Consider the following 14,484-nt stretch of genomic DNA (forward strand, 5'->3'; position numbering starts at 1 on the left):
TCCAGAAGGAAAAAAAAGGATAAAGCCTCAAGGCTCACCTCAAGACACAACATCGAAAACACAAATCTTCAGACAGAATAGATAAAATCAGACTGTCAGTAGACCTACTGTAGGAAGTATTAAATACAGACTAATATAAATACATTTTTCTTCCCGTGAGCACTTGTAACATTCCTTTATTGCTGCAATCAAGAATGGTAGCTACTAAATTGCTTAACTGCTCAAGAAAACAAAGTACACGACATGATAGATCATTAAGAAGAGGAACAAAGGTTTCAGAAAATTTAAAAAGGCAGTCAAAGTTAACTGGATAACCTGCAAGTTCTAAAGATGTGTGTTTCCCATGTGTCACAAAAAGCCCTGAAATGCTAATAGACAGCCTTGTGGTCCACATTAAACATTGTACTAAATATCACTTGCCTGTGAGCTCGAATATTGTGATCAGTTGAACAACTTTGATAATGCAGGTGAGTAGATATTTCTTAACCTTACTGAAAATCATCGTAAGTCAATCCAATTATCATCCTCTGCTCTGAATTTTAACAGCATTAAAAAAAAGAAAACTGAAAAAACAACATACAAATCATCCTGTTGGACCATAAGAATAGACAAACTAATCACCCCAGAATCCTATTCAACAGCCAAAGAACTAAGAGAAGGTGTAGTGGAACAGAGACACTAGAGTGCTTCAACTTAGGATGATCATTACCTTAATTCCCACACCTGCTGAATTTCTGCAGCCTTTCACACCTGTGTCAAACCAGCCATCTGCAAATGCAGCAGCAGCAGTGCATCTGCCATATCAAATACACTTTCCATATGAGCAAAGAAGAGTATACGTCTATCCCCACACATGCAAAGCTGCACAATTAATACTCTTGGCCTCTGTGTAGTTCTGAACAAGCACATTAGGACAACTACTACTAGGAACCAAGCCATGCCTATCTAAGAAGTGCAACTTACAGCTACTCTTTCTGAGCAAAAGGAACCATAATTTTTATGTAGGTCTCATCCTCCCTTTTCAAGTGCGTTCTCTGATTTCGTGTCCATTAACAATACACAGGATCACTAATATTCCTTTCCCCCAGCAAATCAGAAAAACAATGAGATTGTTCATTTGCAATCATTCTTCTCATACATTTACATCCAGCTTAAGAGAGAAAAACTCTTTCGCATCACACAACACGCAGACACATGATGAGAGCACCCCAGCCAACAACAGAGGAAGAGTTCCTTAGGTAAACAAAGCTCACTAGACTTAACCATTTTTATTTTTCATTATTCGACTCCATATAGAGTTAGATTATCAACAAAAATATTATTCCTTCTTTCTCAAAATTCTTCCTTAAATGAATTCAAGAAAAGGTTTCTCCATCCAAAGGATACCATTACAAACTGGCATTTTCCGTAACTGTGGTAGAAGAAGAATTGTCTTAAGCAAAAATGTAGCATGTCATGAAAAACTTATTTCTGACATACAAAGCACAACCACAGTGCTTTGAGTAACTTCAGTGTACTTGCAAAGTCATCAGCAAGTGACAGTCATCAGCATGTTTCAGAATGTGAAACTGGTCCACTGGGACTCATAAGCTGGACAAGTCATAAGCTGGACAGGCTGTCAACAGCCTGCTGAGAGAAGTCTATGAGGTTATGTGCAGTGTTTCCTCTCTGGTGCAGCTGTAAAAGATCAACCAGACTGTTGGTCATGCGCATGCATGGTACACGACTTGGATGTAGGACTGGAAGAGATACTAAACAAGTTTTGCAGAGACACAAAACTCAGAGGAGCTGTTGACTCCCTCGAAGGCAGGGAGGCCCTGCAGAGAGACCTCAACAAATTAGAGGACTGGGCAATGACCAACCTCTGTTCAAGAAGGGAAAGTGCCAGATTCTGCATCTGGGGTGGGGCAACCCTAGATGCACATACAGACTGGGGAATGAGATGCTGGAAAGCAGTGCTGCAGAAAGGGACTAGGGGGTCCTGGTCGATGGCAAGTTGAACGTGAGTCAGCAGTGCCCTGGCAGCCAGGAGGGCCAACCACCTGTGCAGGGCTAAGGGGTTGGACTTGATAATCTTTGTGGGTCCCTTCCAACTCAGCATATTCTGCAATTCTCCAATTCTGTGGTACAGGTGCAGGACCTTCCAGGGGCTGCTCCTTTTATTCTTTTGCCTTGAGTTTGTTCGGGTTTTTTTAAAAAAGTAACTAAATTTGTTAAACTCCAGCTTTCTGCTACACCAATCCACAGGAATGAGATGTACTCAAGGGGAGGGGAAAGGAGAAAGAGAATCATCAGGTATTCAGTGGTAGATAAAAACTTGGTCCAGGCATAGTTGGGTGTGCACGTAGTTTTTGTCTCCCTGTTCAGATGTTGTTGAAACAGTAGACTTTAAAGAAAATGTCAATGAATCCTCATAAGCACTATACATGACCTCTGGGGTAATTAGCAATCATTCAAAAGCAACAAGACTAAAGTGTTCTATTCTTTATTACTGTCAGCTCTTGTCTTGATCAGCATTTTAATAAAGATGGTTCATTTCTAAGACAGTTTCATGAATCAGTCATAATTACATTCTGACATGCAGTGAATAGTAAAGCAAAACTAAATATCACTTCATCAACCTTTCTAACCTTTATGCAAGTATTAACTGTAAATAATTTTTGCACAATCTTACAACAAAAAATCCACACATTTCTTAGCTTTGTACATTCTCTACCCTAACTGAATTTACTGTGACCTATACCTGAAAAAACCCCCAAACCCTACAATCAGGAATAATTACTTAGTTTTGCATGATATTCAGGTATTGCCTTTCACAGATCAAATCAACTTCAAGGAGAAAAGGCTATTTGTTCTACAAAACAGTACAATGCTTTAAGGGGTTAACTAAATTTTTTTACAGTCTTTTTTCCCCTATATTCTTCTGCAATAATGAAATATGGGAAATTGCTAAAATAGCCTTAGATATATCACACTTAATCCCAATTGCAAACACTGTAACAAAACAAAATGAAAAAAAAAAACAAATAACCACACAAAGAAATTTTGAGGAAAACTTTCTAAATATTATCCAAGAATCTTATAAAATATGAGGGAAACACCATGGTCAGTTTGATTTTGGATGACAAACATTTTATCTATGATTTATTTTTCAATGGACCTAGAGCACAAAGAGCTGGGAAAAGAAATACTGCCAAGTATAATTTTTTCAATGAATCTTTTTCTTACACTTGTTACAAGAACATTTAGACTTTAAACTTAAGAGCTTAGCAAAGATAAATTGAGAGGCAAAATTCATTCAGTGGAAGTTGCATGAGTTTACATTACAGCCTTCAAACTTTAACAACTAAGAAACCCCACTATTCTTGGTACCACAAAGAACATATGATCTATTGTACAACTTTTCAATAACTTATTTTAATGTCTAGCTACAAATCAGCTACCCCCTAAGAAGAGGAAAAATAGACAATTAACTTGTAAAATAATGGTGCATGAATAAAGAGAGAGACTCTTAAAATGTACTATTCTGTGAATAGTATTTCAGATATTCAAACAAAAGTGAAAGAACTCAGAAGGTACAGATGTGGCTGTGCTGGCTCAGAGACAAGTAGCCTCTCCTTTTTCCAGTCAGGGAGCAGAAGAATGGCAGAGTAAACCTCCATGCAATAAGAATTACACTGAACAGCTCTCCCCATTTCACATCACTTGGGAAAAAATCCTCCTTGCAGAATAAGTATAAATAAAAAAAGTAAATAAAAAAAAAAAAGGCCAAACCTGCAAACCACAAATCACTGTATAACACCCACTTTTGCTAAAGAACCAATAATGACTGTAACTTTCAATCTCCTAATAAGCAAGCTGTGGCATTCTGTGAAAAACAAATGCCAAGAGTTCACACTGAATTTATAACATGATGTTTCGTAAGCTAAGGGTCAAATTCACCCCTAATACATGTACTTCATTGGAATTATACCCTGGACAAAGTTATTTGTCTAGATTTCTTTTATGCTGTTGTTTTTCTTTTTAACATTTGATTTGTGTTTCTTTTCCCAGTATTAGCCTTTGCTCCTGCCAGAACTGTTGGCAGGCAAGAAAAAAAAAAAAAGGAAAGAAAAAAAAAAGTAGTATTGATTTACAAAACTGGATTTCCCAGAATAATAAAAAAAAAAGCGATTAAGGTCTAAACAAAGGCTAAAGATGGCTTACGCTTAGCTCTGATGAGGTCCACTACCTCATTACCAACAACTGAAAACTTCTGATGCATTTTGTTTCAAGGGAATCCAAAAGTCCTTGCTGTAAAGCAGGCTGGGGGGTGCAGGGTCCATTCACTCATTCTGTATCACAACCATTATGTAAGAAGTATAAAACACTGCCTTTATGCTGCCAAACCACAATGACTCTTCTTACATCAAAGCGTTTTCACCACTAGGGTTTTTTTTCCTCTGAAATTTATTCAAGCCAAGGGCAGGGAGACAACAATTCATACACGCTAATTACACCTAATTATCTATTCCTTTCCCCCCCCCCCCCCTTTCCACCAGCTTCGGCCAGTGTTATTTGCTATCTGGGTTTCTCACAACCTCCCTTTGCCCTGTCCATCCAACTCAACAGTAAAGTCTTTGAAGAAAACAGTTGTGGCTTCTTAGAATTTTAACAATATAAGGTTCAACTCAAATTAAATTATTCTATTATTAGTTTTGACACATTTATGAGTTAAATATGAAGGTCTTGTTAATTTAGCAAATTCCTCACATCTCTTCACAACTAGAATTGCTGGTAACACCCTCTCTTGTAGGAGCTTCTCCTCATGCTTTCTTTTCATGATCTAAATGAAATGTTTATTGGATTAAAGTTCTTCTCTGCAGACCTCCACGGTGGCCTGTGACAAAGAGCTTAAAAGCTTTATTAATTGGCTCGGGCTTTTTGGGGGGAGGCAGGACCTCATTTCACATTACATCACAAGCAAACAGAACTGCCACGTGTAATTAGACTAATTTATCCTGATATAGCAGGAATCAACTATTCCATACCTATGATATGCTTTGATTTACTTATTTTAATCAAGCAGTAAACAAACCAAGCAAGAGCTCAGAAAATCCCAGCAATTAATGGGAGAGAGAAGGCAGAAAGCCTGGCACAGAGCTACAGTAGCAACTATTTTATCCTAAGATAAATTTTGATCTGCATCTAAATAAAGTTTGTAGGAGCAAGCGTGTAAGACAGATGTAGAAGGTTAACAAACTGAACAGTTCATCTCTTGAGAATACAACAAAGCAATAGGTACATTATAAAATATTGTAACATTTAAGTGCTCTAAACTACAGAATTCAAATAAATCTTGTGTTTTAATGTAACACATACACACGGAGAGATTTAGAGGGTTGAATGCAGAAAGGATTGGTAACTTGAATCTGGCACCCTGCTTTCTATATACAACATTTTATTAGTTGATAATCTCACAAATTTGTCCAACTAAAATCACCCAAAAATTATACTGATGTTCAGCACAAAAATACTTGCGGTCATGCTATATTTCTTATTTTTATTTTTTCTGTGTTTAATTAGGTACACTTCACAAAAGACGAGTACTTCTATTACTTGCAGAGAGAGAGAACAAGAACAAATGCTCCTTCTACTTAGGAGTTTGCTTGGTTACATACTAAGAAGGGAAACAAAAGGCCCAACATCTTCAGTAATGAAAAAGTCAATTGATAGGCAAAGCCATCACAATATCAAAGGCCTAATCCCTGCAATTCTGACTCAGGTGACAGTTCACAGGGGTCAGAGTGGCTGACACTGACCTCAAAAGCAGGTTTTAACTATTCAACATGCTGAAAGCTGCTGGGCTATCACACCATTAGACTGGAACAAACTGACAAATCAATTTCATCAAGGAGATGACTTTTTTGGGAGGGGGGCGAGGGGGGAGGCAGATCCGCCACTCAACAAATGCCTGCATTTCTCACACAGGTGGTTGGACAAAAGCTGACTGCACCATCAAAGACATTTTATATCTCCCAAATGCCTTTGTACAAAACTAACTCCCACCATTTTCTTAGGGACAGCTCTAAATGTTTTTTAAACAAGTATTTTTCACATATGCAAACTAAGTTATTGAAAAGTGAAAATGCTTTCAAGTTCCTCAATTTCTTGCTTTCTAAGAAAATGTATATTTCAATTAAAAACACAGTAATAATCATTAACCAATTTCATGAAAGAGTGCAACACGGCATATAAAAATACATTGCTTTCTATTTGAGTGCACAATGCTTACTGTTAAGAGTCATTTTAATCAAATACTGTTAAAATAAATAACTATTTGGTCCGTAATAGCAGAAGGGGGAAAAAAAAGGTCACTATAGAAAGCTGACAGGACTTTCATGTCCTACTAACAATAAAGTTCTGGCTGATTTCTTCTCTTAAAGCAAAATGCAGGTAGCCAAAGCCAAACATTTTATTTTAAAATTGTACCTTTTAAAGGTATACTCAGACTATGAAAGGCCCTAAAACTTTCTGACTTTCAGTTAGAATTTAGTGCAGTGTAGGTCTATTGCACAAAGTAAAACTGACAAAATGCAGAAGTTACATGCTTGGTATTTCAACACAGCTTGACGTTTTTAAACTTCAGGCCACACTTCCAGGAAACCTTTGGAAGCTCAAGAACTGCTCGCTGAAGTTACAGACTATGCAACAAATTATTTGAGTTTTCCTTCCTGATTTTCTGGAGAATGAAACATTGAACTAGTCACTGAACTAGAATTAGGATTCCAGAAGAGTTAAGGGTTGATGTAAATGTCTTCATTAAACATCTGTAAAAATTAAAATGTTGCCAAAATTACTGCCAAACCAGTAAATTAAAGAACTCTTTTTTTCCCTTTTCTTTCTTTTTATTCCCAAGAGCCTCATATCATATTTTACATCAAATTGTTAAAGATTAGTGGAATGTTGATCTGCTAGAGGGCAGGAAGGCTCTGCAGAGGGATCTGGACAGGCTGGATTGATGGGCCAAGGCCAGCTGTAAGAGGTTCAACAAGGCCAAGTATTGGGTCCTGCCCTTGGCTCCCAACGACCCCCTGCAGTGTCACAAGCTGGAGGAAAAGTGGCTGGAAAGCTCACCAGCAGAAAAGGACCTGGGATTAAAATTTCTTCACCAAAAGCATTTGTCAAGTATTGGAACAGGCTGCCCAAGGAAATGGTTGAGTTACCATCCCTGGAGGAAAGACATGTAGATGTGGAACTAAGGGACATGGTTTAGTGGTAGACTTGCAGTGCTGGGTTAAGAGTTGGACTCAACAATCTTCAAGGTCTTTTCCAACCTTAATGATTCTGTGATTCCAAGTTATGTATCTTTATTTATTCTGGTCACTAATGGTGTCCCCCAAGGATCAGTGTTGGGCCCAGTCCTGTTTAACCTCTTTATTGATGGTCTGGATGAAGGGATTGACTGTACCTTTAGCAAATTTGCAGATGACATCAAGTTGGGGAGGAGTGTTGACCTGCTGGAAGGCAGGAGGGCTCTGCAGAGGGAGCCAGACAGGCTGGATAAATAGGCCAAATCCAACAATATGGGGTTCAACAAGGCCAAGTGCCAGGTCCTCTGCTTTGGCCACAACAAGCGCATGGAGCGCTACAGGCCGGGGACAGAGTGGCTGGAGAGCGGCAAGACGGAGAGTGACCTGGGGGTTCTGAATGACAGGAAGCTGAACATGAGCCAGCAGTGTGCCCAGGTGGCCAAGAAGGCCAATGGCATCCTGGCCTGGATCAGGAACAGTGTGGCCAGCAGGACCAGGGAAGTGATTCTTCCCCTGTACTCAGTGCTGGTGAGGCCACACCTGGAGTCCTGTGTCCAGTTCTGGGCCCCTCAGTTCAGGAAGGATATTGAGGTGCTGGAGCAGGTCCAGAAAAGAGCAGTGAGGCTGAGGAAGGGACTGGAGCACAGGCCCCATGAGGAGAGGCTGAGGGAGCTGGGACTGTTCAGCCTGGAGAAGGGGAAGCTCAGGACAGACCTCATCACTCTGCAACTCCCTGAAAGGAGGTTGTAGCCAGGTGGGGCTTGGTCTCTTCCCCCAGGCAACCAGCTGTAGGACAAGAGGGCATGGTCTTAAGCTGAGCCAGGGGAGGTTAAGGTTAGACATAAGGAAGAAGTTCTTTACAGAGAGACTGGAGATTGGAATGGGCTGCCCAGGGCGGTGGTTCACTCACCATCCCTGGAGGTATTTAAGAAGAGACTGGATGTGGCACTTAGTGCCAATGGTCTAATAGACAAGGTGGTGTTGAGTCAAAGGCTCGACTCAATGATCTCAGAGGTCTTTTACAACCTAGCTGATTCTGTATCTCTTTTTGGTTAGCTTAACAATTTTTGCAGTAATTATGCTCTAAGCATTTGAACAAAGTAACTGCGAGAAATGAATGCTTCTCTTTTCAAAAACTGCCTTAAAAAAACCCCACATAGTAGTTCCATGCACTTTAAAATGCTCAGTAAGAGATCCTGCAAGATTAAAAGCTCAATCAAAAGAGATTGAATCTAATTACAATTATAGAATTAAAAGATTTTTCTTCCTAATACTTCTTATCTCTGTAAAGCTCTATCTCTGTAAAATTTCATGGACTGAAGAAGCACTCTTATCTGTTGCAGAAACTAAGCCCTTCCATAAGGAATACTGTGTTCCAAAGAATTACAGCCTGTGCTGGTTTACAAGTAAACAGGTGGGAAAAATGAACCCAACTCAAGAGTGATTACAAGTCAGAGTTACAATTTACTAAAAAAGATTCCAATAAATCCAGTGATACAGAGAAAAACTGGTTTTCACCCCCAACAAACAGATATATAACCCAGCACCCTGGGACAAGAACAGAACGGTGTTCCACAGCCCCTGTGCTGAGCACCACGTGGCCCCCTGGGTGCAAAGTAAAAGGAAAGGAAAACCTGTTGGTCCGGATGATGATCACAGTTGGGTTGAAGTTCTGGTCCTCCTCTGGATCCGAGGAGTGGTACCAGAAGTCCCAAAACCCAAAGTTTATATATGCCCAGGTTCAAGTGGGAATGCCCAGTACCTCCCCCAGGGCAGGGAGTTTCACGATGGGTGATTTAACTCTGTGAGTCCTGGGATACTTTTGGAGTCTTTAATGGTCTAGGTCGTTGCAGCTGCCTATTATGCCAGTCCAGTATGGCCCATTAGCAGACATGACCCCTCAGGCTGGGTGTGAAGGTGCTAATGCCTCCCCGGCGGGTACTTATCACAGTTATTAGTGTGAAAACAAAAGAAACACTCCTCACGGGTTTCTTTAACACCCAGCTTGTAGCCTGAGGTGTCAGGTGTGCCCTGGGCAGCTGCTGCAAATGATCCATTATTAACAGTCCATCAGAAATGACAAATGACACAGAGGTTATACCCACATAGTGATAAACTGGTCCCCGTCCCTGTAACTAGAACATAGCCATAACAATGAACTGATCAATTCAGAGTTTTCCTCTGTTTAGGAAAACTACCCCTTTGATTAAAGAATCGCTGAAAAATTACATCTCAAATGATTTAAGATTTCAAAAGATGAGAACATTGGGATAGGCTCAGAATTGGACAGGGAACACACAGAGGGCAGAAAGCGCTGCCAGTGGTGTTACTGGCCTGCCCAGTAACATAGACCTGAGGCTTTTCTGTGGCCACTAGATGTGGGACCTGAAGCATGCATCCCTAAAAACTGGAACTTATCAACTGCAACCTCATGCTGCAGGCATTCAACAATCACTTGTCCCCAGTAATCTACTAACTAGAAAGACAATATACACACAAACTCTGGAAGATAACTGTATTTTCTCTAGAATGTTATTTCACCCTTTTGCTTATTCCACAGAAACTGGTTTTCAGTTTTCTTTGTACGAAATAGGAACTCAAACACAGATAATGGAATTACATGGACTGCAGAAAAGAAAAACAACAATCGAGGATGAGCATAGGTCTAGGAGAGAAACCATTACTTTTGATCATTTGAAGACAGGAAAATACTTTTTTATAACCTACCTGTGTATCTAGGAACTACGTCTTCCATTTATGAGGAATGAAAACAGCCTGAAATCTATTTCAAATGAAGCATCTCTTTACAGAAATTAACTGTCAATACTTTCCATTCATCCCACCTTTCCAAGAACATTTCGAGGAATTTGAAGCTCCTATGTTGAACTTGAACATTTTTTTCTCCATTCATAATAATGACAATATTCATCTGCCTCAAGTCTGAGTTGTAGTACTTGTTTCTTGATGCACTACTCCATTCTATGTTGCAGCTCTAGACCAATCCACTTTTAATGCTTCTCTCTGTATTCCTTTCTAAAATATTTTGATCACATTCCCAGTCCTGATGAGGTGTTCTACATGCATAAACTACATTTCACTTTTTTTTATTTCAGCTAGATAGAAATAAGAAAAAAAGGAAACTATAAATAAGTATATGACAGATATTCTTAAAGTCTGATGATCGGTGAAATTAAAGAGCTTTACAGTTTTTAGGAAGAAAACTCAGAGTCAACAAGGTAGACTTAGAAAAGAATGATTTGCTACATAGAAAAGAATGATTTGCTACAGTTGCTGCATTGCAAAAAGCAATTGCATTTGGAACTACTTCTATTCTTGAAAGTACTCTATGACTGGGAGCTCTCTTGCATTCCATGCAGGCAGCTACAGAATAAACCCTTTTCAAGAATCTGAAATGGAAGTGGTTGTTCATTTTTTTTATGTTTCTTACTTTTCTAAAGCCATCCAGGTGAGAACTACTTTCACTGATAACCTCCCTAACTCTATATGCAGCCATTCTAAGATGTATAGGAGTGTCACAATAATGTCAATGGCATATCAACTTCAAAAACTGGTAATTGTTCAAATGTCAACATCAGATGAGATTTTCAAAGGTGCTTAGGCAATCAAGCAATCTCATGATTCAAAAAGGGACCACTGAAAACCCAAGGCAATGTCTTCTTCTTACTGCTGAGCACCTTAACAGAAACATCAAAACGAAGTGTCTATTCAACAATTCCAAATTTCCTATCACAAAGCCAAACCTACCCTAAAGTCTACCTTACCCTCCTCTTATCTTAGATATCAATACAGTTAACATTATTTCTGTACCTGCGCTAGCAATACTTCTGTAAGTTAGGGAAATGCTGTTATTTCCATTTTACATGTCACATCAATCCAGGCAGAGCAGGATATGAGAGGTGTATGTCAGCCCTCAATAACATAACAATACAAATGTAACTTGTGAATGAAAAATATCTGTGACTTGTCCAGAACTTAAAAGTGTGATTTCAGTATATGTTCTTTTTAACAGCAAAATAAGCACTGATTGTATTATTCACATAGAGAAAGGATCCTCTGTTTTTTAATTTACATGAAGCAATTACAGTTTTTGACCTGCCACACTACAACATGCGGACTCAAGGAAGCTTCAGAGCTGCTCCTTGTTGAACATTATATGAAGCCTCAAAATTAGCCATTCATAAAACTACTTACACATGAGAAAGACCCAGAAACAAGGCAATTGAGGGGTACAGAACAAACACTACTTTCCTTATATCGAAGAAACAGGAAGCTTTTGTACCATAATAAATGTAAGATGTCCACAAGTACAACACAAATGTTAGAGGCATACTGTGTTATACAGCATACACACACCAGTCAGCAAGAAAGTCTTATCCAAACAAACAAATTCTGCTGCCTTAGTCCAAAAGATAACTTTTTGTCATACTAAAAATGTCCAGCTTTCAAGACATGTTAATTTCAAAAGGAAAAAGTCCTTTCTTACCTTACCTTCAATTATTTTTGCTCTAAATAGTTAAAGCATATATATAATCTGGAAACCAGCATCAAAGCAATCCTGTACAAATCTCTAATTTATTAATAAAACAGGGAAAACTGAAAGGCATTTAACAGGTGGCTCTCCTTACCTTCAGCACAGCAATGAATGGTACAAAATTAGCTCTCTGAAGACCATTTTTATAGAGATCTGAAAGAAAGAAAATCAGTACCATTTTGCTACTTAGTCTTAATAACAATGTCAGCTTGTCTACTAATCTAGCAAACAAAACTCAGTGTTGCTAGAGACAGGAGGAGGAACAAAAGGCAGAAAAGGAGAGCTGAAATTGATTTCTCTTCTTTTACTGTATGAAAATTCAATACATTCTTAAGGAAGAAAGGAACACCCTGAGGAAGTTTGAAAAGGGCAGGGAATGAAAAAATTATTTAGATCTCTAATGACATAAAACTGATTCTAACAGAAGAAATTAGACTATCATTTGTTTTAAAGTAAGGTTATAAAAATCACTTGTAATGCTGGGTATACATTGGTATGATTATAAGGCCAAACTGTGCAACTGTTAAATCCTGTGTATTTGGCAGAGGGCAAAACCCCCACATAAACTAAAAATACACAATTTGAGTTTACAAAGTCAGTATCATTCTTTTTCAGTGTACTGTGGTACACTTTATCTTCTAGCAATTCTGCCAGGTACACCTCCTTCTCCAAAGCAAGAAAAAGGGTCATCCCTAAGGTTAAAAAAATGAAAATTAAATTATTATGTTAACTTAGGCAAAGTTGCTAAAAATACAATCTAAATTTTAAAAAAATGAGATGTTACGTAACAAAATGCAGATCTGTACTCAAAGAAAACACAAATTAACAAAAACAACTGCAAAGCAGCATTTTTTGTCTTATTTATCACCATATATTTATACAACATAAACTTATCTTCTCTGGAAGTTATCCAACTGCCCAAGAAGTTCACAAGAGAATGACTTCTTTCAAAATGTAACCACTTAAACTGTATGATGAGCTGCTCTGTTTCATGAATATTAGGAAGCCTTATAAAAAGGCAGTAAAGCACCTGTAACTGATGGGAGGAATGAGCAAGATAATGCAGACACCTGGTAGAGATATCACAAGAACTCCACACAAAGACCATTCCAGGTTATGATTATGACTTATATTCCCCATAATGCTTGAAGGCTATAGCTATGCTAAAGCTTTTATGCTTTGCCAACACCTCATGGTGGACAGAAGATGCAGCATGCATGACACACCAACACGACACCTACAGAATGGTTTTCACAAAATTGGATATGTACATAGAAATATTTAGGAAAATTATCAGTGAAGGAGATTCCACATCCTAATTACTAACAAAGCTGTAGGAAGCCATGTATCATGCTAATTCACAACTCTGCAAATCAGGATGGCTATACATTTGTTAAAAGTGTATAGCAATTGCATATTCACTTGCAAAGATTAGTGAACATGTAACAACACTATTAGACAGCTATTCCTGTTAGGTCTTTTAATTAGGGTTGTGAGTTCTGTATTATGTCTCTGTTTTGTGAGGATGAGAAAATAAACAGTTATTTTGGTGGAGAAATGAAGCCAGGATTCCTCAAATACTGCACCTGAGTATTTCCCCTCATATCCCCCTAGGACAGAAGTTCAACACAGTTAAGCGTAGCACTAATGTTCAGCAGCTCCATACATCTGCTCTCTAATGAAAAAGTCACTTTTCCTCTTTGTATCAACAGGAAACAAATCTCTCCATTCTTAAACCTTGATGTGGCATACTACAGTAACAACTCTCTTTCCTGTGGGAGGATTTTAGACGTGCTTTCAGCATGCAGGAATAGTGACAAGGGAAGAGACAGGCATTGACCAACACCTGGACTGCAACATAGTTCAGTTCTGGAGATGCTGTTCTTGACATTCTCTGTTGGGCAGCTAGAACAAGTGCATGGCTTTTGGATTGATAAAGTGACTTAATATGCATTAAAAAACCCCATAGGATGATAATGGTCACAAACTGATACCTCAATTTAAGATGCTGGATACAATTCCCAAGTTATGATAAAAATTTCTCCTGAACTTCAAAGAGCAGTGCTCCAAAAACACAAGGATGGCTCTCAACTGAGTAAGGCATCCAGTTTATCTGTAGTTAACCCAGCTACAGTAGTTATTATTTCATCTTCTTTGCTCAAACAAGTAAAATAAGCCAAGAGGGAATTATTAAACCCTGTAGTAAAAACCTAAAAAACTTTGGGTGGATTTGTTTTTCTTTTTTTTTTTTTTCCTAAGATAAGGTGCATTGTAAATCTATAGTGATTGTCTTTGGGTAGAAAAATTAACTGGTAGTTACAGTTAATACTGTAACTCTTCAGTATTTTTTGCAAACATTCAAAATTAATCAGTCTAAAAGTTGCATAGAAATTATGCATTATGCTAACTGCTAATGCTACACTATACAAATACCTTTCTGCTCTACAAAAAATTACAGTTGTTAAAACCCAAACAGATTTGGGCACTTTGTAGAATATTTACCTAGCTAGTCGCTACCAGTGACTAGTTATTCTAAAAAAAGTTAGAAATGGAAACAACTAGTGAACTCAAACTGGGCTTTAAGAATGGCATCCTGATAAGGGGTTCTGCTTTGAGCTGGTGGATCAAGTCTGCAAGTTC

General features: G+C 38.4%; 1 protein-coding gene across 3 annotated transcripts in view; it reads right to left on the reverse strand.

Annotated features, from left to right (window-relative positions):
* AFG1L (AFG1 like ATPase) overlaps window positions 1-14,484 on the reverse strand; it is a 63,953-nt gene that overhangs the window by 30,364 nt on the left and 19,105 nt on the right. For all 3 annotated transcript variants that reach the window (XM_051792409.1, XM_051792407.1, XM_051792410.1), the window contains one exon: window positions 11,939-11,997. In XM_051792409.1, the coding sequence (XP_051648369.1) occupies window positions 11,939-11,997 (59 nt within the window). The remainder of the gene's footprint in view (window positions 1-11,938; window positions 11,998-14,484) is intronic.

The sequence above is a fragment of the Manacus candei genome, unplaced genomic scaffold (assembly GCF_025592945.1).
Source record: "Manacus candei isolate 608988 ecotype Guabito, Panama unplaced genomic scaffold, ASM2559294v1 h1tg000034l, whole genome shotgun sequence".
NCBI lineage: Eukaryota > Metazoa > Chordata > Aves > Passeriformes > Pipridae > Manacus > Manacus candei.